This window comes from Enhydra lutris, unplaced genomic scaffold (genome assembly GCF_002288905.1).
Source record: "Enhydra lutris kenyoni isolate GAN:26980312 unplaced genomic scaffold, ASM228890v2 scaffoldscaffold42, whole genome shotgun sequence".
Lineage (NCBI taxonomy): Eukaryota > Metazoa > Chordata > Mammalia > Carnivora > Mustelidae > Enhydra > Enhydra lutris.
In genome coordinates, this window is record NW_019154126.1 from 6,006,985 (window position 1) to 6,032,276 (window position 25,292).

The window sequence follows — 25,292 nt, forward strand, 5'->3', positions numbered from 1 at the left end:
ACGGCTCGGGTCATGATCTCAGAGTCCTGGGATCGAGCCCCGCATCGGGCTCTCTGCTCAGCAGGGAGCCTGCTTCCTCCTCTCTCTCTGCCTGCCTCTCTGCCTGCTTGTGATCTCTCTGTCAAAATAAATAAATAAAATCTTAAAAAAAAAAAGAGTTATTGATATATTTTAAAAAGTAGAGATTGGTCATATTTGTATGTCAGAAAGTATAATCTGGTGGACAGTACATAGTACTGGGTAGTAGAGTTGAATAGATCAAAACCAGAATTTTAAAAAATCCATGGGAAAAAAATACATGCTTAAGGGAATCACAGTTGGATAAATAATAATGGTAAATAACAGAAGACAATTTGAAAAATGTAAGAACAGGCCCTCACTGCTATTTTTTAACTAGATTAATAGAGGGATACGAAAAGGGGAGAATGACTTAAGAATATCTCCTAGGCTACTGAGTGAGACCAGATGTCAATAATTTAAAAAGAGAATATACGCAAGGAACGGATTTGAAAGAAAGCTAGAATTTACTTCTAAGTATTCTGATCCGTTTGCTCACTCATCTCATAAACCTGTTTTCCTTGCCTGCCTCTATTATAGAGGCTGAATCCCAATACTCAAATTTATTAGTCTGCCTAGCAACCGAGGTAGCCATGTGACCATCCTCTAGCCAATGGCATGACCAAAAACATTGCCCTTTCTCATTTCTGCCTTCCTCCTGCCTGGATGTGAGATGTACAGAACCTCAACAGTCATTTTAAGAATATAAGGTGACAGGCATGAAGTAAATACCAAGGAAATCCCTTAGTCCTTGACTTTAACAGTATCAAAGTTGAAGAATCTACGTCGTAACTGTCCCTCTCCTCTTGTTTTCTTAAGTCAACTAGAAAACTCTTCTCTTTTTTTTTTTTGCATCCAAATGCATCCCTAACCCCACCCTCCACTGGAGTAAGATTTCTGATGGTGATGTCTGGAAAAGGTTGAGTCGGCTCTGCCTGCATGTCTCAGATGCACCCTGATCATCACCATCAGGACTGCATGGGACTGAAACCACTCTCTCATCAGCTGGAACTCTGTCTCAGGACACTCCCTGCCAAGTGCAATAATCAGCATGAGACCAGGATGCATGACTCCCAGATGCTTTTTTTTTTTTTTTTTTTTTAAGAGTGAGAGAGTGAATGGATGCATACAGGGGCTGCAGGGGGGTGGGGGGCAGAGAGAGAGAAAGAGGGAGAGAGAGCAGCCTCCATGACCCTGAGATCATGAACTGAGCCAAAATAAAGAGTCCATTGCTTAACCCACTGAGCCACCCAGGTACCCCAAATCCTAGTTCAGTTCTTAAACCTGAGATCAGCTGGTTTCACAAAATGTGTCCCGAGAACCTTCTTTAAAATGCAGGCCCCATCCTCAGTGATCCCCATCTAATAGTCTAATAAAGCTCAGAATCAATCACCTCTCTTTGATTCTAGTGATTGACTAGGGCTAGTCTATCACTATAACCTCTGAACTTGACTAGAAAGAATCATTTGGAATTTTTTTTAAAAGATTTTATATATTTATTTGACAGACAGAGATCACAAGTAGGCAGAGAGGCAGGCAGAGAGAGAGGAGGAAGCAAGCTCCCTGCTGAGCAGAGAACCCGATGTGGGTCTCTATCCCAGGACCCTGGGATCATGACTTGAGCAGAAGGCAGGGGCTTTAACCCACTGAGCCACCCAGGTGCCCCTCATTTGGAAATTTAATGTTACATAATATTACCATCTCTCACACTCCTACCATTTACAAAATGCAACTCCAACCAAATGTCAATCCTATTCCATTACACTTTATTCTTTTTCTCCATTATTAAACCTCATGCTGCTTTGTTTTCCTCCCGTAAGTTTAAATATGCCATCGACCCTCATTCCATTTGAAAAACAATAAAACAAAACTCCCTGCACCCTCAAGTTAAAAGAACATACTGTGTGACCTTATCTGGATACTGGCGTTTTCCAAAAAGAGACTACTTCTTTTGCAAATCTCCAGAGGGATGATATCTTTTCCCAATGCCCCAATAAATACAAGGCCTAAAATTAAAGGTCGCCATTCTTCTAAATCCCCGATGTTGATTCATTTATTCTTCCATGTGTAAAAACATCTTGGCTCATGACATCCAACTTATTGCCCTGGGTCATCCATGCATCTGTATTCATGGACGACTTCAGTTTGGGATTTCAAAATCTTCTCTAGCCCCATACCTTGTAATGTTGCATAAATTTAATATCCATGTGAAAGGCCTGTAACTTTGCTTTAATTCAAGCCTTATCTTCAGTAAACTTTATTTCCACACCACCTCAAAAACAATATGGCTGTAACATTATCTGGAACTATCGTCTTAGAAATTATAGACACCAATATTTTTTCTATTTGACCATGACCTTTCATTGAATGTCCAACTTTTTGTGCTCTCACTCCTGTGACTATTGCTTTTTCACTTCTATAGTGATCTTATAGAGCTCTTTTAAGTGCTTACTAAAAATCTGGCATCTGTCTTCTGAATATTTATTATGGTCCATCTACACCGGCCTTTGTCCCAGTAGATGGATCATGAGGAATTAAGGAAATGGCTTTGGTTCCCAGATCCAAAGATGAACAGAAAGGTCATCTGTGAAATGACAGCAGAGTCCTAATACAGGCGATGTAAAGTCCCAAGCCCAACCCCAGCATGTTCCTCTTTGTCGTAATGCAAAGTTTTAGAGGCAGAGGCCAGGTCCTAATTTTCCCTACAGTTAGGAAAGTCTGGCCAATAGCTGATTTCATTCCTTATTTTCTTTGGGGGATGATTAGCTAGACCGAGCAATACACATGACTAGCTGGGGATCAATTTGTTTGGCAGATCTCAGTTTCTGTAGAAACTATTAAGAAAAGGTGATATATAAAGATACTGCTGAAGTGCTCACAGTTAGGGACCAGCTGCCCTATTACAAACCAAGCAAACCAAACTGACCCATTACAAGCCGCGCTCTGGATCCAGGAATACCATCCAGGGTAACTGAGGAGACAGCATGAGGGGAGACTGAACGGCAGAGCAGTCAGTAGTTGGGTCTTCTCTGCCTGCGGTCAACAGTGTATTCTCTCCTGATCTATTGGTTCCCTTCTGATAAATCCTAGAAATATTATCTTCTGTTGGTGAAAAGGCATTGAGGTTTATACTTCAACTCTTTACTTCTGGGAATGGGTGGACCTTATAGTCTGCTCCCTTAGTTCTCCATTTCAATTTATCTAAATTTCAATTTACCATATAGTGATTTCTTAGCTAAAATATACTGATAACTGATAATATAAAGATGAGAGAAAGCTTTTTGTGTTCTAGTGTGGAAGGAGCTGTCAGCAGCTCCTATAAAACCCTACCATCTTGTCTAAGTGTCAAGAGATGCATTCCTATAAAGCTCTGCTACCAGCAGAAGTGTTGTCTAAGAGCGAAGCATGATACAGGCATCCTTTGTCAAGATTCCTTGGTCTCTTTTAGGTAGATCAACTCATCTCTTCTGTTCTCGAAATATAATTTACCACAACTACCATATCTTTGTACCAAATTAGAACTTAGAATCCTCTCGACAAAGTAGCTATATTATGCTATCTCATACTACAGTATAATAACATTTTAAAGGGAAAAAAAATCTATCAACGATCTATAATCATATATATGATTCTTGCATGATCATTAGACTAAATTAATTTATCCTGACCAATTCATAATTTTAACATTAAACTTTTCTATTGAGAGCAATATGCATGGTAAATAGAATTCAGTTAATATAATCAGAGAACAAATATGAGTAATTTTTTAGATCTGATATATGTGGATTATTGATCTAGCTATTTCAGTCTAAATAGAAAATAGATTATAACTAATATCTTTCTCCCTCCAGCTGTGTCTTTCAGTGGAAGAGTCAAATCAATTCACCAAGAAGACATTTTCAAGCCTGGAGAAGCCAGTTTTCACTTTTCTCCTAAGGGGCAAGGAGTTCTCTTGGTGAGATTTAACTAGCCAGTGTAAACATTGCTACAAGGTTTCAAATCTGAGACCAAATTATCCCTTCAACTCTTAACAGCATCAGTCACAGTGCAAAAACAACTTATTTTAACTTCTGGCATAAACCTAGACATTGTTATACAATGGAAAATAGCCCACTTTAAAACATCAGGCCAGAAAGAAAGAACGAACGAATGAGCATACACAATGCTTTCATTTCATTCAAAGAATGAAAGTCATTACACAATGTTTAAAATGCACTGAATTTATACACATAGTAAGGATTAAAATGAGAAAAAGTTCTTACCATTTGCAGGCAAGCAGCCTGAACTGAAAGATATATCGTCAATAGCTATGACTTCATCCTGTTCAGGAGTTGAAATTATTTGACCTTGAAAAACAACCTGCATAAGAAAAACAAAACAAAAGCATAAAGCAAAGAATATTATAGCACAGAGCCTACACATAAAAAAAATGCCAGTTCTAGAAACACTTTGGCGACCATGATATTTCCAAGTGGAAAGAAATCCACACATATATTTCCAAGGACAAGAAAATTGGTAATCTCTTTATCTCAAATGTCTACCATAGGTTATATAACATGTTTGTGAAATGAACCAATATTCATCTGGTTTTTGCCATCTTATCTTTTCTGCTTGGTTTGTATGTGTTCACACTATTCAGTATTTACCAGCTCTTGGACCCAGCTCCATCCTGATCTCTGGTTCTTGGCATTTTGCAACTGTGCCACATTTCCACCTCTGGCTCTCTAAATTTTGCTCACAGGCTTGCCTTGGCGTCCTCGTGCTCTATCCTTCTGCACATTTTCTGCCATTATCTAAACAAAACTTGGGACAGTGACTAGAAATGGTTGTGCAGTGACTTATTACTAGAATGAGTGAATGTGAGGGTTATCTGGGTGGCTCAACAGTTAAGTGTCCGACTCTTGATTTTCCTTCAGGTCATGATCTCTGAGTCCTGGGATTGAGGCCCACGTCAGGCTCCATGCTCAGTGAGGAGTCTGCTTGAGGATTCTCCCTCTCCTTCTCTATCTGCCCCTGTGCCCCACATCACACTCAATCTTGCTCTCTCCCTCTCTCTCTCTCTCAAATAAATAAACTTAAAAAAAAAAAAATGAGTGAATGTGATATTGTGATGTAAATCCAGCCCAAGTCTGCCCCAAGAGGAAATACTCTGGTGTAATAAATCTGAGAAACTTAGGAAGAAACTACTCTCTAATTTCCTAGTTACTTAAATCAACAGAAAATTGCTGTGTTGGTAGAGAGCATTATTCCCAAACTCACTAATGAATACCAGTGATGTTTGAGGCTTAATTCATAAATGCATTAAACCATGTGCATTGTTCAGCCTTATTTATAATATAAACATTTTATTTTTTAGCTTGACAGCTGATCTCCATACAGCAGACTCTAGCAGGTCCTTTTGCCATACCACATTCTCTCTACAACATGACATACTGATGTATTTCCTTTCAAACAAGATGCTATCTAATAGACTATTGAAAATATAATGTGAAACATCCACAACCTGTTGGGTGATATGTCAACATGTAGCCCTAAGAGAGTCCTCATCACATAAAACATAATAACCACACGACTACTTCTAAAGGAGGACAATGCTGGAAAAGGCCTATCAGAGATTGTTGCGTAGACCAAATAATCCACTTGGCACCTGAAAAGATGAGTGCTGGTTATACATCTGAAAAAGAAAATTTTGAGGAAAAATAGAAATAGGATGGCAAAAGTACTTGGCAAACAGTAGTAACCATCTCTAAATGATTTTACTACAGATTGTGTGATCTCTGGTAGAGACTAGATCTTTCTGGGAAAACATACAAGAAAGTAGATGAAATGTGACTAACCTCAAGTAAACCACATCTAGAAGATAACAATTCAGAGAATTGAGTCTCAAGGTTTATTTGTAGCACCTAGCTGATCAACTTTTGCGAAATCCCTTTACAGTGTATTAGTATCAAAATTGTGACTAAAATGGGAGTGTTTTACATGCATACTAATTGATTATTTTCTCAGTATTTTATTTCACTACTTTCCCCGGAATTTTCTATAAACCTAACTGCTTGGTTTATAGTTTTAGTCATTCTTTTTACAGTTTCTAAAAATTTAGTTTGTAGATTCCATTTGGTAAGAAAATTAGTGGATATCTTTTCCATTTAACATTTTAATATTACTTCTGATACTAATACAGTTTTGGTTATTAGATTTGGGCTACTCTTTCTTTAATTCTTTTTTTTTTTTTTTTCTAAGTAGGCTCCACATCCAGGGAAGAGCCCTACACAGGGTCTGAACTCAGGACCCTAAGATAAAGACCTGAACTGAGATCAAGAGTCAGATGCTTAACTGACTGAGACACCCAGGTGCCCAAATTTGGGCTACTCTTAGTCATGAAATAACCTTATGTTTGTACTGGTGTAAGATTCAATGAATGACATAAGCTGCATGAATATAATAGTTATTCTGCAAACATTTTGCATCCCTTTTGTGACCCAATTTACAAACATTTAAAAATGTGTTGCAAATTTGCTTTGCCTTTTTTTTTTGTTTGTTTTAAAGATTTTATTTACTCATTTGACAAACAGAGATCATAAGTAGACAGAGAGGCAGGCAGAGAGGAGGAAGCAGGCTCCCCACTGAGCAGAGAGCCTGATGCGGGGCTCGATCCCAGGACCCTGGCATCGTGACCTGAGCAGAAGGCAGAGGCGTTAACTCATTGAGCCACCCAGGTGCCGTGCTTTGCTTTTCAATAAAAAGCCATTTCAGAGGGGGAAAGAAAAGACTTACATAGGGATGATTTTATCTGAGGGGAGTTGAGCACAATGATTAAAGTATGTGTTTGGAAACAGACTACTTGGGTTCAGACCCTCGCTAAACCACTTAATAGCAACAGGTCATTAGAAGTTATTTAACATCTCTGTACCTCAGTTTCCTTCTTTGTAAAAAGGCACTGATAAAAATAAGTTATTGGGGTGCCTGGGTGACTCAGTCGGTTAAGCGTCTGCCTTTGGCTCAGGTCATGATCCCGGGCTTCTGGGATTTAGCCCCACATCTGTCCTTTTCCTTGTGCTCCCTGCTCGGCGGGGAGTCTGCTTCTCCCTCTCTTTCCACCCCTCCCCCCAGTTCATGTTCTCTCACAAGTGAGCTCTCTCTCAAATAAATAATAAAATCTTTAAAATAAATAATAATGCTATTCCCTATATGTTAAGATTTATGCACAGATAAATGAGTTATTACATGTCTATCAGCACTTGGTATACAGTTAGTATTAAATAAGTGTTACCTATTATTGTAACACCGAGTTATTATAAAGTATGTAAGCCACTGTATGAATAGTGTGTTTATAGATAAAAAATCTGTTCTCTACAGATTAAGATTTATCCCTCTTGAAAATCTTTTCACCTGTTTTTGCTGAGCTAAGGACACACCAGTGGTAGCCATATTTAAAGAGAGAAGGAGAGATAAGCATGAACTAATCACCAGTTTGTTCCTTCTTTCTCCACACTTTCTTCTCTAACCCATTGATCTTCAGGGTCACCCAAGCCGATGAAACACAAATTTATATCACAAACATCATCCACTTCTCTGAGCTTTCTGCCCATATCTCCACAGCCTCCTGGACATTTTCACCAGATGACAAAAGTCACTTCTAATTCATATTTGTTCCCCTCCCATGACTCCCATTCTCTGACAATGGCACCAGAAGACTGCCACTTTTCAATGCTCAAAACTCCAAAGTGGCTTGAGGAATCACATTCTCTTCTAGCCCTACACCCAAACCATCAAGACCTGTGAAGCCTTCTCTTCTTTCCATTCCAACTTCTCTCCCTGTATCTTCATTCCTGATCTAATGAAAAGGCTTTTAAGTGACCTTCTCACCTTCAATTCTCTCCATCAAAGTTTGCAATATGTATATTTGTTTGATTCAATTAAATTAAATGTTAATTTGGTCTAACTGAAGAAAAGTTAGTGTGAAAATTGGCTACCATTTGAGCCCACTGGTCTAGCAAGGGGAAATGTTTTTCTTAGGGAGAACACTATTTCTCTAAATGTAGGTAAATTCACCCATGGGTCTGTGTAGCTATAAAACTTTAGACCCATCAGACATAATGCAGTACTCAAATTAAATATATTTAAATAGAAAGACTTTCCAGAGATTTTGGCTGGGATCCTAAAAAGAAGGATGGGTTGAACCAGCTCAAGAAAGTGGAATCTCAAGATGATTTTTTTAAAAAGCCAGGTCTAGGGTCAGAAGCCATGTTTATGTTTGGTAGTTGTATTTCTAAGAAAAGTGAGGCCTAGCATTCTTTGTTTTCCCCAAAACTTTGGTATATAAGTTTTTCCAAACATCCACCCCATTTTAACTGCATTAGGGAAAATAAAGCAAAGAATAGCAAACTAGCAAATAAAATAATACAGATAATGAAGTTAGAAGTTTAACGACATCACAGAAGTCAGGTAAGGGCTGCGCTGATCAACAGTAAATAATTTACAAATTGCTTTCACCCCAAACATTTTAAGAGAAGATGGCCTCTAAGGGAGGCAAGGAGTCAGCGTTCAAGCCTTCAAGATTTAAATCTTCAACGAATATTTGACAGTAGCTAAATAATGGCCATAAACTTGCTTGGATAACACCAGTAACTGCATGAACAGAAACTCTAGTAGTTAGATTTACCATAGGAAAGTTTTCTTAATCAGTAGTGTGCATTCAATATTATTTCTCAAGCAAACATGTGAAATGCAAAAAGATGACTGTAATTTTTTGCCATCATGGGTTCACACAGTAAATAGTCTTGACTTATAAGGGGAAATGACTCCAATCATGAGTTTGAGAGTAGATTTTTTTAACTTAATGATTTGTATTTATTTTTATGAGTACTTCTCTCTCGTCCATGTTAATAAAATCTATTGTTTCTGAATACAAGGTTGCTAAGAACTCTTTGGCATGTAGAAATGGAATATCAAAGAAATGACAAGCAGATAATAGCATATAAAAAAATGCTTTGATATCATTTTAAAATTCAGGCACTGACTTCTCATTAACTTTGAGAATCCAAATATTTGACATGAAAATCACGGTCAATGATATACTTAGTAATGCAGTATTCCTTCCTTCCTACCCATAAAACCAATATGAAAGTACCTTCAAGAACAAAGAAAAGGAGAGCAAGGGAAGGTTTTACTTGCATCTGAGACTAAATTTCTGCTATATATTTGGCCTGGTTTATTATTTGCTTCTGCAAATATTTTAGGACAATAGCAAAATGAATTGCTTAAATCTACAATTCTGAGAAATGCAATTGCAGTTAATCAGCAGAATAATGTATAAAAATGTTGTTTTATCCAACACAGCAGGCAAAAGAATGTTTAATGAGTCACCTGCAACATATTTGGACAAATCTAGAAGTTGGATTTTTCCATCTATATTTTATAAATCCTTATAATGCTTTTTAATTTTTTTTAATCCTTATAATGCTTTAACATGATAAAGAAATGATCATGGCTCAGTGAGTAAGTGATTAAGATGTGAAATCAAACTATACTGGGTTCTAATCTGGATGGAGTTTAATAGGTTATTTCACTCTCCAAAGCTTGTGAATTATAGTTCTGATTCAGAAGACTGCTATGCAGGGCCCATAAAATCATATATACAAAGGACTAAATGCAGTGCATTATATGGGGTAGTAAGTGCTCAGTAAATCCTAGATGTTATTACTCCTTAAACATCTTCAGAAACTTTCTTAAATGCTGCTGTCTTTGTTGACTAGATGCATAAATACAAGTCTTGTCAGGTTGCAGTATTCCCTCAGAAATGAACGCGCTTCATTTCATTAAGGCGTGGACCTAGCACTGTACACATAAAGGTGACAAAGCCCCCACATGACAGAGACTTTCTCAGAAGCCCGTGCTACGCCCTGGTCCAGCGGAAACTGCCATCTCCTATTTGGACATCTCTAAAGGAAGCATGAAAGGCTTTAAAACTGTCCAAAGGCAGCATGGAGGGAAAACTGCAGAAAACAGAGTAATTCTCGGAGGCTTATGAACTGATGAGGCAGCAGATATTGTCTGGAGACGCTGATTACAAAATACCCTCCTGTCACTCGAGCTTTTGCAGGACGAAGCTACGCGAGGACGGCGGGACGTGTGACAAGCACAGTGCGTCTCTGTGGCTCAGCTAAGCAAAAGCATGTGAACACCTGCTCCCTTGCTGACAGGACAGAACGAACACATGCCTGCAATCTTAAAGATTGGTGTAGCCAAAGGATCCCAGGAGAGTCATACGGTTTCCTAAGTTTTACAAAGCCTCTAAGGTAGAAGCGCTGTTTTCATATCAGCAATAAAGTATTTTGGCAAACTACTTAATATACTGCACAGGCATCTGCTTTCGCTGGAGCCACTGACTCATTTTAAAGCACTCAAGTGAATAATCTCGCTGCATCAGCTACAGCCCCGCGGCCCCTGCGGTGATATATTTGGGAGTTTTCAGTTTTATAGTTGCTGCTACACATATTTAATCATCAGCCCCTGCAATGGGCCACTTGGGAACGGATGGCTGGGAAAAAACAAGGAAGTTGTTTTAAAGGGGTTTAACACACAAGACTCAGCTGGTTCCAGTTCTACCCAATGCCCAGATCTCCGTCTGGCTACCCTACCCATGAAGATCTTGACCTTGAGTTGGAGACAGAGATGGGAAGGCACAAAGCTTGGCAAAAAGATAGGTTAGGGTTCTTTGACCATCCACTCTGCTTCAGAGTCAGAAAGGATGTGTAAATGCTGACAAAGTTTATACACAGACAAAATCCCATTTCAGTCATTAAAGTTATGTGAGCATACAGACAGAAGGGACTTCAGCAAGTTCATCCTTCAGTATCCAGTCATTGTGACTCAATACCCTCAAAAGCACTCTTGGCTCCGATTTGTTGCTCTTGTGTTTTGTTTTGTTTTGCTTTGTTATTGAGAGAAGACAGAGAGACATAGGGGAGAAAAAAGAGAAGTGTTAAGAAATAAACTAGGGGCATCTGGGTGGCTCAGTGGGTTGAGCAATTGCCTTCAGCTCACGTCATGATCTCAGGGTCCTGGGATCGAACCCCACATTGGGCTCCCTGCTCAGCAGGGAGCCTGCTTCCCCCTCTCCCTTTGCCCCTCCCCCCTCCACTAATGCTGTCTCTCTTTCTCTCCTTCAAATAAATAATAAATAAAATCTTAAAAAAAAAAAAAAGAAACTAGAAACTTCTTTAGTGGTTAACGATACCTGAAAATCCACAATAAATTAGATGCATTAATGGTGCTCAGAGTTCTCAGTCTGCACACACACCCAAAATCCAGGAACACATAGTCTCCCTTCCACATGCCTATCATTACTGCTCCCCTTACAAACTATCTATCAGATAAGGGGTTAACATCCAAAATATATAAGAAACTCGTACAACTCAATAGCAAAAAAAAAAGTCACACAAATAAAATAGTTAGAGAATATCATTCCAAAGATAGACATTCCAAAGAAGACAGAGAAATAGCCAACAGGTACATGAAAAGATACTCAACATCACTGATCATCAGGGAAATGCAAACCAAAAGAACAATGAGATGCCATTTCACACCTCTCAGAGGGGCTATTATCAAAAAGATAAGAGATAATGTGTTTGGAAGGATGTGAAGAAAAGGGAAACCTTACTCACTGTTGGTGGGAATGGAAGCTAGTGCAGCCGTTATGAAAAACAGTACGGTGGTTCTTCAAACAATTAAAAATAGAACTACCATATGATCTAGCAATCCCATTTCTGGGTACTGAACTGAGATCACAACCTCAAAGAGATATCTGCACTCTCATATTTATTGAAACATTATTTACAACAGCCAAGCCATAAACAACCCAAGGGTCCACCAACAGATGAATGGAGAAAGAAAATGTGGTATATACATACAAAGGTATAATTCAGCCAAAAATGGAAAGAAATCCTATCACTTATGACAGCATGCTGGAACTTTGAGGGTACTATGCTAAGTGAAATAAGTCACAGAAAGACAAATACTCTATGATTCACTTAAACGTGGACTCTATAAAAGCCAAACATAGAAACAGAGTAATTTTTCGGTTGCCAGGGTCTGCATGGTAGGGGAAACAGGGAAATATTGGTCAAAGGGCACTAACTTCCAGCTATAAAATGACTAAATCCTCAGTATCTATAAGCAGCATGGTGAACATAGCTAATAATACTGTATTATATACTTCCAAGTTGCAAAGACAAGTAGATCTTAAATGTTTTTACTGCATGATAAAAATTATAATTTTGCAATGTGATGGATATGTTAGCTAACTTTATTGTGAAAATCACTTCACAATGTACATACATCAAATCATCCTATTACATCCATTAAACTTACACATATATCAGTTATATCTCAATAAAGCTGGGAGAAAATTCTTTTCTTCACATATACTAGGAACATTCCCTGAATCCCACCTGATACACCCTGAGCGCCCCAAGTGAGTCTTTGTTAAATAAATGAATCCATCATTCACAGGAGGACTTGAATGCCTGATGGCTTAAGATACCCTGTGGTCCCCATGCAGCCCCCACACCAATATATCTGACTTCAATAGAATGCAAAGCTTCAAACGGCAGAGTTATGTTTCCAGCCATACAGTTCCTCGAACGTGCTCTCATCTAGGTGTCATTTAACCATCTACGAAGTGATTTTCTCTGATCCTCTTTGGAACCCCATTTAGTTTACAAAAGCCTGAAATTTCAAACTACAGTGAATTTATGACAGATCAATTAAGAAAATGTGTCATTCTTATAGCTTGCAATTCAATTTTATAGTAGAAATCCTGCTCATTCTCCCATCCTTCCTCTTGCCACTCAAAATAACTGAAGTTAAAATTCAAACCAATTCAATCCCTATAGTTAAGCAAGTGCTAAATCCATCACATGGCAGATGATTTTCTACTCTGTATTAAAATTACAAAATTGATTATTATACTATTCAAATAACAGACAATAAAGGAAACCTGCTTTAGCCAAGATGGCTAAATCAGCCTGCAAGCCAGGTTTAAAAAGCAAATTTATAAAATGCTTTAAGATCCTGTTTTTAATGGGAAATTTTTCTCAGCTCTCTCAAATGTAAAAATATGCAATGCTTTACCAGGAACTCCTGTAATAATCATGAGATTATAATTTCCACCATACATAAGTTTTATTAGGCTGCATAAATAAGTTTGTCTTTTATAGGCTTACATGGGCTTTCATTCTCAAAATTATTTTGGAAAATAAAGGCTGTATTGAATAATTTGAGTTTAGCCATGAGATGAATATGACAATTATTCTACTTGAACAGCATTTGGAATTAGTATTTAAATCAAATAGTCTATTTCCTCGTTACCCAATATAACCCTGTTCTCTGATAAGCATGAGAAAAGTTTGGAAGATAAGGAATTCTTAAGAATAAGAAATGAAAAGAAAGAGGAGGTTGGAATAGTAAAAGAAATAGAAAATGAAGGGGATTTAAGAAATTAAGAAGATAATTAGAAAGCTATATTTTACTGATATATAAATATATGTTAAAATATATCAACTTTAGTTTTTATACATAACATTTAAACCCGTCTTTTAAAAGTGTCTTTTAGGGTGACTGGCCATCCGAGTTTCCTGAGACTGTTTGGTTTCAGTGCTTGACAGTCCTGGCAAATCCCTTAGTCCTTGGCCAACTGGGACACTGGTCATCTTATTTTTAATTCATCTATTATTAATGATATAGGAAAGATATTAGGGTTCGAAGCCAGGCAGCCAAGAAAGTATTCTTGAGATGTCTTTGGTGCAAAAAGGCAGTTTTATTAAAGCATGGGGATAAAACCCATGGGTAGAAAGGGCTACACTGTGGTCACGAGGAATGGCTCATTATATCCTTTCAAGTTGGGAGGGAGTTAGGGATAGTGTTAGTCTCTAAGGAATTTTGGAAGCAAGGTTTCCAGACTTGAGGGGGCTAGCTGTTGTTGGGAAAGGTCATTTATTACTGTCTAATAAAACCTGAGTCACGAGACCCTTCAGATGTATATTGGTGGGCCATATGCTTGGAGAATGATTGCCAACATGTATCTTGGGGGTAGAGATAAAGGTTATTTCCAAAGGAATTTTTATATATGCTAAAATAGACTTACAGGGTCCTGGGGGTCAGGCTAAGACTGCCTCTTCCTATTAGCAAATAACATCAAGGTAACTGAGTTCCTAGAGTAATGTCACTCTGCCTGTTTTGAGGACTTCTCAATAGGCTGTAGGGAGTAAGGAAATTTAATAACTTTTCTTCTGCCTTTGTTTCCTACATCAGTTAAAGACCTATATTTTACCATTTTTCCTTCAATGACATAGTCAGAAAATATAACATGCATACCTGAAATTTCTGGTTGCTCTGGATGTTCATGACATTTCTCTCCCACTGATTGCAGAGCCCAGCTGTGTTTTGCCATAAATGCTGAATGGGACCACCACGTGTAGTTTGAAGGCCAGCCACTAACTTGTTACTCACTTGGCTGGAGAAGTAATAAAATGTAATCTGTGAAAAATAAGTAATGTCCGAATGATTATAAAACAGAATTTCCCAAATGTGAAAAGTATTTGAAATGCTGTGTGTTTTCAAATACCTGACAAGCATGTTGGTTATTTGTCGGAAGAAAGATTCTGCTTCTTAAGTCTGAGGAAGTAGAATTCCCTTTGGAGACCAGTGAGAGGAAGTGGGCTGTGGGCAACAGCAGTCAGCGTGTTACTGACAAAAATCCTTGGTAAATTTATTTAGTATACCAGGCAGTAAGAATTTAGGTCCATATCCACATTAGGTCAATATATTTCTGTTTCAAGAATAAAACATTTAACCACACCATTTATTTTTGCAAATGGTCTGACTGATCATTTTACATCACTACATTCCCCAGAGAAATATCTTATTGTGATTATACTCCCTATAACACTACTATGAGCTGCAGTCATGGCCTAATTTACCTCCTACAACACAGAAAGCTATAGCCCTGCAAAGACAGTATCCAGGGAAAATACTGTACTGGCATCACCCACCAAAATAAATGAAAACTTCAAAGAAGATCATTGTTTGCTCTAGAAAGAATTGGATCAAAGAGTCCCAGCTTTCCCTGTGATCGTAGAAAATGATGCAGAGCCCTGATGCTGTCCCCCATTTTGCAGGGAAGACCCTGCCAAAGAACCATTATTATTAAAGGGCTAGAACATAAGTGTGGGACATTTTCTGGGCTTTCATAATTTCCTACAATGCTTGACACGGTTATAGTGTATAATTGGGGAACTAACTGTGTCCTACTCTATTTGGTGTCTTGCTATTTGTCAAAAGGAATGAAAACATAATGTGGATGATTATGATAACCTATCGACCAAGTTATTCCATGGTCATTTAAAGCTGGGTTGGAAATCAAATTTAATTGTCACATCATTGAGAGAATCAATAGTAAAATTATGCAACCTAAGATACCTCTTCTTCCCTACACCTCTTTCAAAACTGTACCCTAATTAGCAGAAAATAATGGCATTATTGATTGCTGTAAATATGGTCAGAGCCATAACTGAAACCCCTGCAATAAAGAAGACCGTCCTGAGAACATACTCCCTGGAATAACTATATAAACATGACTTAGATGAAGAGCTGGTATCACGTAATACAGTGGACAGTCATTAGTTTGCTCTTGCTTCATATTCAGAAGGTAATGCAAATGCTAAGCAAATGAATAATCAAATAAGCATAATGAGTTATTATATTTACTATATAACATGATATCATTTAAATAAGTGTTATTGCAATCATATTACTAGCAATACAAATGAATAGTATTCAACTGGGTGGCTCAGTCAGTTAACTCTTGAGCTCAACTCAAGTCATGATCTCAGGGTAGTGAGATCAAGCCACACATGAGACCCAAGCTCAGTGTGGCATCTGCTTGAGGTTCTCTCTCTCCCTCTCCTTCTGCCCCTTCTCCTGCTCACACTCTAAATAAATAAATAAATAAATAAATAAATAAAATCTTTTTTAAAAATGTAAAGTTTTATTTTTTAAAAAAGGCTTTATTTAACAGAGAGAGAGAGAGAGAGAGAGAGAGTGAGCACAAGCAGGGGAGTGGCAGGCAGAAGGAGAGGGAGAAGCAGGCTCCCTGCAGCGCAGGGAGCCCAATGCAGGACTTTATCCCAGGACCCCACATGACCTGAGCTGAAGGCAGATGCTTAACTGATTGAGCTACCCACGTGCCCAAAGGTAACGTTTTAAATTCAGAAACAGCTTGAGATCTTTTGACACTTGTCTAGGAATAAACTTTCTTCTTATGGGAGAAAACAAAGCAGTGCTCAAAATGCACCCAACACCAACATCTGATTTCTACCTTTAATTCCAACAATGTAGTGGCAATACGAAGTATTTCTTTAAATGCACACTCAATTTTACCTTGTTCCCTACAGTGTGAATATAGAATTTCTTTAACTGATGAAGCTGTTCCTTAGAGAAAAATACTATCATATGGAAAACTCTCTCTTGTTCTCCAAAATACTTTAGTCATCCTGTCTATAAGTGTACAAGAAAGAAGCGCATCCTTGGCAGTGTAAGTTTTTCCAGCATGTACATTCCCTCATCCTACACCCCAACCTACTGCTGCTTCTAACCAATGAGAAGAGACTTACGAAGCTGATAACCAAAAATGTACCAAATGTTTTCGGCACATACTCCTCTTACTCCTGAAGTAGCCTACCAACAATCATATTATACACATCTACGCAAACATCACTATCACCATTATAAGTTTCCTATTAACCTCTACTGTATTCATCTCGGTTTGCTTATTTGGCTCATAAATTCCCATTTTATGCCTGTATCCATAAATGTAAGTGCACAGCATATCTTTAAAACATATTTCAAATAATCTCATGGTAAAGCGTTAACTATCAAAATGACAAAATAAGAATAAGCAGTGTGATTCTATTGATAATGTTAAATGTTTACATTAAAGGGCTTTCAGGGCGCCTGGGTGGCTCAGTGGGTTAAGCCGCTGCCTTTGGCTCAGGTCATGATCTTGGGGTCCTGGGATCGAGTCCCGCATCGGGCTCTCTGCTCAGCAGGGAGCCTGCTTCCCTTCCTCTCTCTCTGCCTGCCTCTCTGCCTACTTGTGATCTCTCTCTGTCAAATAAATAAATAAATAAATAAATAAATAAAAAAAAGGGCTTTCAAAGAAAAATTTTTTTTCTCAGTTGCTGGGTAAGTGTTGAAATAAAATCCCAACATAAACCAAGACTGATGACCAAAAAAAAAAAAAAAAAAAAAAAAAAAGGAAGCATATAAAATATGAAAGCAAGAAAAACCATGAATCAAGTCAGAAGGGCTAAATCCAACAACTTTGGCAGTGAATTCCAGCAGCCTTGATCCTCAGGAAAGATAAGGTAGAATTTTCAGTCTCACGTTCTTCAACTATTGACAGGCAGCCTTGCATTTCCTCCATTTCCCAAGTTCTAAGTGATTAATAGGAATGAGTGTGAGCAGAAGGGACATAAATCCTATTGCATGTTATAGAGCAACCAACTGGCTCAAAGGAACTTAAAAAGTTTGAGTGTTTTGACAGTGAGATAATATCAGTGCTCGAGAACATTTCCCCAAAAATCAAGCTGCAGAAATGGATCATCATGACAAAGCCCAAGGACTGAAGCAAAGGTTAAAATGTCAAAACTTTTGGAAAGGCAAAAGTGTGTTCACCTACGACAGAAATATGACTAAGTTCAGATAACAGAGAGGAAATAATAGTCTTCAGTATAAATTTTTTCCAGTTGGTACTTTCTATTTATTAAATTCTGTTTCCATTAAATCATAAGTTTTGTCTCATACCCACTCATTAAACTAACAAGCTCAACACAACCACATAATATTTGCTAAAACTATATGTCTTAAAGGACACCCTCAAATAGTAATCTCTTAAAATTGCTGGTAATTTATCAATGAATGCGGCCATTTCAATTTAAGCCTGCCTCATTGATGAAGAGCTACAGGAATCACTTTAATGTATCATAAAATTTGACCATAAGCATAAGGGTGATATCAACAAAAATGCCAATGAAAATTTACTCCTCCATTCAGGCAATGAAGAAAAAACAAAAACAAAAACAAAAACCAGCAAGTGAGTTTTATGGGTTTTGGTTGTGTTTTTTTTGTTTTGTTTTGTTTTGTTTTTAAGTCTTCTCCACACCCAAAGTGGAGCCCAACACGGGGCTTTAATGCATGACCCTGAAATGAAGACCTGAGCCCAAATCAAGAGTCAGATGTTCAACTGACTGAGTCCCCAGGCTCCCCTTATGGTTTTTTAACTTGTCCTATTCCCACTGCCCACTTCCAGATCCATAACAACTTTGAAAAATAGCAGTCCAGCATGGCAGCCAGAGCAATGAGAAGAAAACAGAGCGGGGCGCCTGGGTGGCTCAGTGGGTTGAGCCGCTGCCTTCGGCTCAGGTCATGATCCCAGGGTCCTGGGATCGAGCCCTGCATCGGGCTTTCTGCTCAGCAGGGAGCCTGCTTCCCCCTCTTTCTCTGCCTGCTTCTCTGCCTACTTGTGATTTCTCTCTGTCAAATAAATAAATAAAATCTTTAAAAAAAAAAAAAAAAGAAGAAGAAAACAGAGCTCTTTCAAAACCTCATTACCAAATAACCGTCATTATTTGACATGTCTGGTGTTTCCCCAAAAAAGCCCACTTACAAGGCTGTCTGAAATTCACCACTTTAATACCTTGTTCAGTGGAAAAATCCTTCTTCCCTGCAAGCACTTGAGCCCACAGGCTACCTGTAACATGTAATTTATTTATCCTTCTGCTCACCTTCATTCCTATTAATCACTTACAACTTAGGAAATGGAGGAAATGAGAGGTAAGTATTTTAATTTTATAGTTGCCTGAGGTAGCATATAACAGTTGGGCTCAAAAGTCTAACCAAAAAGCTAAAAGCAAACTCTGGGGAATGGGATGTCCCATAGAACTTGGCTTTGAAATACTCCTATTTTTCCTACAAATCTGGATGGACATATACTTGCACAGGGCTACGCACATGTTCTGGAAAGACCTAAAAGGCCCTCAGCGCTCATCTCTGGCTGACGTTGAGGCTCTATGAAAGCAGAAAGTTAAGACTCAGACGGAGTTGTCAACTGCCTGGTTTTGTTGATAGTGATCCTCTACAGGAACAGCAAGTCCCTCAACAAACACTGGGAGATTTAGTGATTGCAGGCATTTAAGGAATTCTCTTTTTGATCATTAACTGACCATGAAGTTGACCTTACACAGAATCCAATGGCTATACATGACAAGAATAAAGACTCCAGAATTGGTCTAGAAAAGTCACTGAACTAAAAAACAACAAATTAAACAAACAACAAGAACGATAACAACAAAATGTGGCAGGTAAGACATCAGACTTTCAGATTTGCTTTATTATATTGTTTTAAATATCCATGTTCCCAAGGTAATTGTGAGAAACATAAAGAAACAAGAAAATATGACCCATACAAAAGAAAAAAAAGCAATCAATAGAATGTGTCTCTTAATTTGTTGTTATAATTGATGAAAGTAAAATTATAATTCACTGTTAATGAAAGAGAATGAGAAATAATGAAAAAGAGAAAGAATGAGAAAGTAAATTAACAGGATACAGTACAAAATACCTATGTAACAGAAAACAGTAACGGAGGAAAAGAGTAACAAGAAAGGCATGAGACATACAGAAAACAAACAGCAAGTGGCCGGTCTAAATCCCACCTTAGTAGAAGTTATGCTATTTGTAAATTGGTTAAAGTCTCCAATCAAAACTGAGGTTAACATGTTATATAAAAATATGATCAAATAATACAACTACCCCAAAAGGAAGAATATAAAATCATATAAAAACCATAACATACAAATAATAACAAAAGGAGAGCTGGAAACCCAGGGGGAAAAAGATTTAACACACACAAAAAAATATTATTAGAGACAAACAAGCACAATTTATCATGATAAAAGAATCAAGCTATCAAGAAAATAAAATAATTATAAACATATGCACCTCAAAACAGAGCCTTAAAGTATATGAAGCAAAAGCTAATAAAAGCAAAGGGAAAATAAACAATTCAACAAAAATAGTTGAACAGATGCCCCACTTTCAAGATGGATAGACCACCTAAAAAATCAGTAGGGAAACAAAAGACTTAAGCCACAATACATCTATTAGACCTAACAGACACCTACAGGACACTCCATCCAACAACAGCAAAATACACATGTTTCTACAGTACACACAGAATATTCTCCAGTGAAGACCATATTTCAGGACATAAAACAAGTCTCAATATATTTAACAAAATATGAATTAAACAAGTATCACTAAGGAGTGATTTGAGTCAACAGTAGAAAGAGATGTGGGAATTCCCAAATATGCGAAAATCAAATAACATACGCCTAAATAATCGATGGGTTGGGTGCTTGGGTGGCTCAGTCAGTTAAGCATCAGTCTTCAGGTCAGGTCATATCAAGCCCTACATCGGGCTCCCTGCTCAGCAGGGAGTCTGCTTCTCCCTCTCCCTTTGCCCCTACCCTCCCTGCTCATGCTCTCTCTTTCACTCTCAGATAAATAAATAAATAAATAATAAAATCTTTATAAATAACCAATGGGTCAAAGGGAAAATCAGAAGAGAAATTAGTAAATACTTGAGATGAATGAAAATGAAAATACACTGTATCAAAATGTATGGGACACAGTTAAATGAGTGCTTAGAAATAAATTGATAGCTGCAAATTTCTAAATTGAAAAAAAGCAAGCTTTTAAATCACAGACTAACCTTCCACCTTACAAAGCTTAAAAGAAAAGCAGACTAAACCCAAAATGAGCCAAAGTTTAATTTGATACTAGAGCAGAGATAAATGAAATAAAAAAATAACAGAAACAAAATAAAGAAACCAGAAGTTGGTTCTTGGAAAGATCAACAAAATTAACAAATCTTTAACTAAACTGACTAATAGGGGAAAAAAAAGACTCAATTTGCTAAATGAAGAGTTAGACAGGGTTGGAACCACCAACCTTATAGAAACAAAAAAACTATAGGGTGATATTATCAACAATTTCAAGCTAACAAATTGGATAATATAGATGATATGACAAGTTCCTAGAGAGATACAAACATTGACTCAGGATCAAAACTCACTTAAGAAGAAATACAAAATCTGAATAAATTATAACAAGTAAAGAGAATGAATCTATCATCAAAAAGCTTTCCACAAAGAAATTCTCAGTCACAGAAGGATTAACCAGTGAATTCTATAAACATTCCAACAGGAATTAAAATCAGTACTTCACAAACTCTTGAACAAAGTTCAAAAGGAGAGAATACTTCTCAATTCATTCTGTGAGGCCACTGTCACCTTGATACCAAAACCAGAAAAACCAAATGATAAAAAAAAGTATAGATCAGTATCTCAGACTAATATAAATGTGAAAACCCTAAACAAAATACAAGAAAGTCTCATCAAGCAAGATATAAAAAGGATTATTCACCACGACCAAGTAGGATTTATCTCAGGAATGCAAAGTTAGTTCAATGTATGAAAACCAATCATTACAAAATGCCATATTGATCAAGTAAAGTCCAAAATCTCATGATCATCTCAATCAACACAGAAAACACATGTGACAAATTCTCATGACATAAATATTCAACAGATGAGCCACAGGAGGGAGCATGCGTACCTGACAAATGACATCTACAAAAAACCCTCACCTAACATCATGCCTGACGGTAAAAGACTGAAAATGCCCCTCATAGGAATAAGACAAGGATATCTGATATTACTACTTCTATTCAAAATTGCACTGGAGTTTCTGGCCAGACAGTTAGATAAGGAAAAGAAATAAAAAAGCATCCAGAATGGAAACAGAAAGTAAAACTATCTCTACTTGCAAATGACATGATCTTATATAGAGAGGGTCCTAAGGAACCATGTGATTACACTGGGCTCACTTCAACAGCCCAGGTTCAATTTATTTTAAGGTCAACTGATTCGTAACCATAGTACATCTATAAAGTCCTCTTACAATAGCACCTAGATTTGTTTTGATTGAATAACCAGGGGATGGGAATCTTAGGGTACGTGGGCAGCGGATCTCTTTAGAATTCTGCCTACCACAATTAGATAGGCATTAGTCTGGTTCTCTCATTCCACTTACTACATGTTAAAAGTACTGACTAGTCTATGAAGCTTAAACTAGTTGAGTCCTTGTAAATCCTTCCTTGACTAATTCAGTTGTAGCATACACTGAATCAATGTATCTTCTCATCAGGTTGCCAGACTTTATTTGCAAAGAACTGAAATCCACTGGGTCCTTTCCAAGGGCTTTGATTGGTAAAATTCCCTGCCTGCTTATACTTGGCAGAATCTCAGTCTACTGGTTATTTGGCTGTGGTTGCAAAGATATATTCTTTTAAACTAAAATATGTTCCTTGAAATTTGTATCATTTTATTTTAATACACTATTATTTGACTTTATGTATTTCTGGGGGGGGTATAGGTTTTTTTAACTTGTGGCTGAATTAATTTGAAGAATATATACCCATATAAATTTCACAAAGAAATAAGCCATCTGCCAATAAAGAATAAAATTCATGCCAAAAGAAAAACAAATGACCTTTGAAAAATTTCTGTATTTCTACAGAGAAATTACAGAATGTATTATTATTTAGCTCAAACCCGTGGAATAATAAATTTCTGTATTTCTACAGAGAAATTACAGAATGTATTATTATTAAGCTCAAATCTGTGGAATAATAATATTTACTTTAAAATATTTGACAGCTTGACTACTTTTGTTATATGGAAAATTTTCATTGATGTTATATCAGTTAAGTCAAATAATCATCTAAGTTGTCAACTATGATTCCCTGACTGATGTACTACTCTGAATTTGAAATAAAAGAAATGGGAAAATAAACAGATATTGTATTATCTAATAAGAAATAGGCATCAGTTTTGTTCAGGAATTATGAAAACTTCATGTAGCTCATGAATTTAAAATGCACACAACATGCGGGCACACATAACGGATCTTGATATTATTAACTTGACAATCAAAGAATTTGTAGAAGAAATAAAGCTCTCTGCAAAATACTGCTTGAGACAGAATGAATCATTAAGTATCAAATATGCATTCCTTTGAAATTCTTTGTGTGACATTTAAGCCACTGTGATACATCTGTCAACATCTCTCATTTCTGCTGCCTGGTTGGACAGAGGTAGAAGTCTCCTTAGGACCCTCTCTATATAAGATCACGTCATTTGCAAGTAGAGACAGTTTTACTTTCTGTTTCCATTCTGGATGCTTTTCATTTCTTTTCCTTATCTAACTGTCTGGCCAGAAACTCCAGTGCAATTTTTTTTGTTGTTGTTTTGTTTTTGTTTCTTTTTTTTTTAAGATTTTATTTATTTATTTGACAGAGATCACAAGTAGGCAGAGAGGCAGGCAGAGAGAGAGAGAGAGAGAGAGAAAGAGGAGGAGGAAGCAGGCTCCCTGCTGAGCAGAGAGCCTGATGTGGGACTCGATCCCAGGACCCTGGAATCATGACCTGAGCCGAAGGCAGAGGCTTTAACCCACTGAGCCACCCAGGCGCCCCTCCAGTGCAATTTTGAATAGAAGTAGTAATAACAGATATCCTTGTCTTATTCCTATGAGGGGCATTTTCAATCTTTTACCATCAGGCATGATGTTAGGTGAGGGTTTTTTGTAAATGTCATTTGTCAGATACGCATGTTCCCTTCTGTGGCTCATACGTTGAACATTTTCACATGAGAATTTGTCACATGTGTTTTCTGCAGAAGGAGGAGGGAAAAGAGAGAAGGCAATGGTACTGTTGAATAAAATCAGTAACCTTTGGCTGACATAAATCTTGACATTCCCAAAGACACATTTGGCCTAATCTTCATTTCCAAAGACAACATCCTCAGAGCAGACTGGTATTTTACTGTCTGAGCACACCAAGTATCTATACAGTGTACTTATGTGGTTCTCTCAGTCTCAAATATCATGTCTCTCACTTCCCTGCCCATTGAAATACCACTCATCTTTCAAGTCCATTCTCAAGTCTTGTCTCAAAGTGATGACATCAGTTTCCATCTGGAGTGGGCTTCTTCTGGTGTCAGAATTTGCCTATATCCACAGAGCAGTATGCTCCGGCTAATGTCATAGCACTTTAAAAAATTTCCCCATATTATAATTCATTGTGTCATTATCAAGAATGCTTTTCAAAGAGATCCTATCATATCATATGCAGCATGTATTGTAACAGTCTTTACAATATTCATAGCACACATTGTGATGCCTTACACACATTGGGGTTAATAAAAGCTTTTGAACTGAAATTCACAATTGTCACCACCATATATAAACACATGCATGTAAATATATAAAAGAAAATTTTCACATTTAATTTTTTTTATTAGAGTATTGAAAATGGCACAAATGGGACAATACACTGAATTTCATTTCACAAATACAAACCTTGCCTACCTGTATTTTTATTGTAAGACCCAAGCTGACCTACTATGATAAAGTCTTCTCCTTCATTGAAAATTCAGATGGAGGGGCACCTGGGTGGCTCAGTAGATTAAAGCTTCTGCCTTCAGCTCAGGTCATGATCCCAGGGTCCTGGGATGGAGCCCTGTATCGGGCTCTCTGCTCAGCAGGGAGCCTGCTTCCTCCTCTCTCTCTGCCTGCCTCGCTGCCTATTTGTGATCTGTCTGTCAAATAAATAAATAAATAAAATCTTAAAAAAAAAAAGAAAATACAGATGGATGTTGAAGAAACAGCACGATAAAGCTGATTTTTACATGGAATCAGTGCATACATCAGGTATACTGACCTATGTTTGCTACAAAAGTGACCACTAACCACTAACATCAAGATAACTTATCTGTTAGTTCTTGGAAGACGAATTTGATCCTTTACTCATGTATCCCCAACAGTGCATATTGTCAGAAGCAAAAATGCTCAATTAATGTTTACTGAGCAAACCTGAGACCGCAAACCATGGCTCATAGACAAATCCCACCTGCCACCTGATTTTGTATGGCCTGAGAACTAAGGGTTTTTACATGTGTAAATGGCTGAAAAATTCAAAAGAATAATATTTGTTGACATGTGAAAATTATATGAATTATAAATTCTAGAGTCCATTAATAAAGTTTTATTGTAAC

The 25,292-nt window shown here is 37.4% G+C and overlaps 1 protein-coding gene across 1 annotated transcript in view; it reads right to left on the bottom strand.

Annotated features, from left to right (window-relative positions):
* LOC111155577 (MAM and LDL receptor class A domain containing 1) overlaps nucleotides 1–25,292 on the bottom strand; it is a 757,926-nt gene that overhangs the window by 708,794 nt on the left and 23,840 nt on the right. The window contains exons 3-5 of the mRNA XM_022515825.1: nucleotides 14,684–14,778; nucleotides 14,434–14,595; nucleotides 4,320–4,416 (exon numbers count right to left, since the gene is read on the bottom strand). Coding sequence (XP_022371533.1) covers nucleotides 4,320–4,416; nucleotides 14,434–14,595; nucleotides 14,684–14,778 — 354 coding nt within the window. The remainder of the gene's footprint in view (nucleotides 1–4,319; nucleotides 4,417–14,433; nucleotides 14,596–14,683; nucleotides 14,779–25,292) is intronic.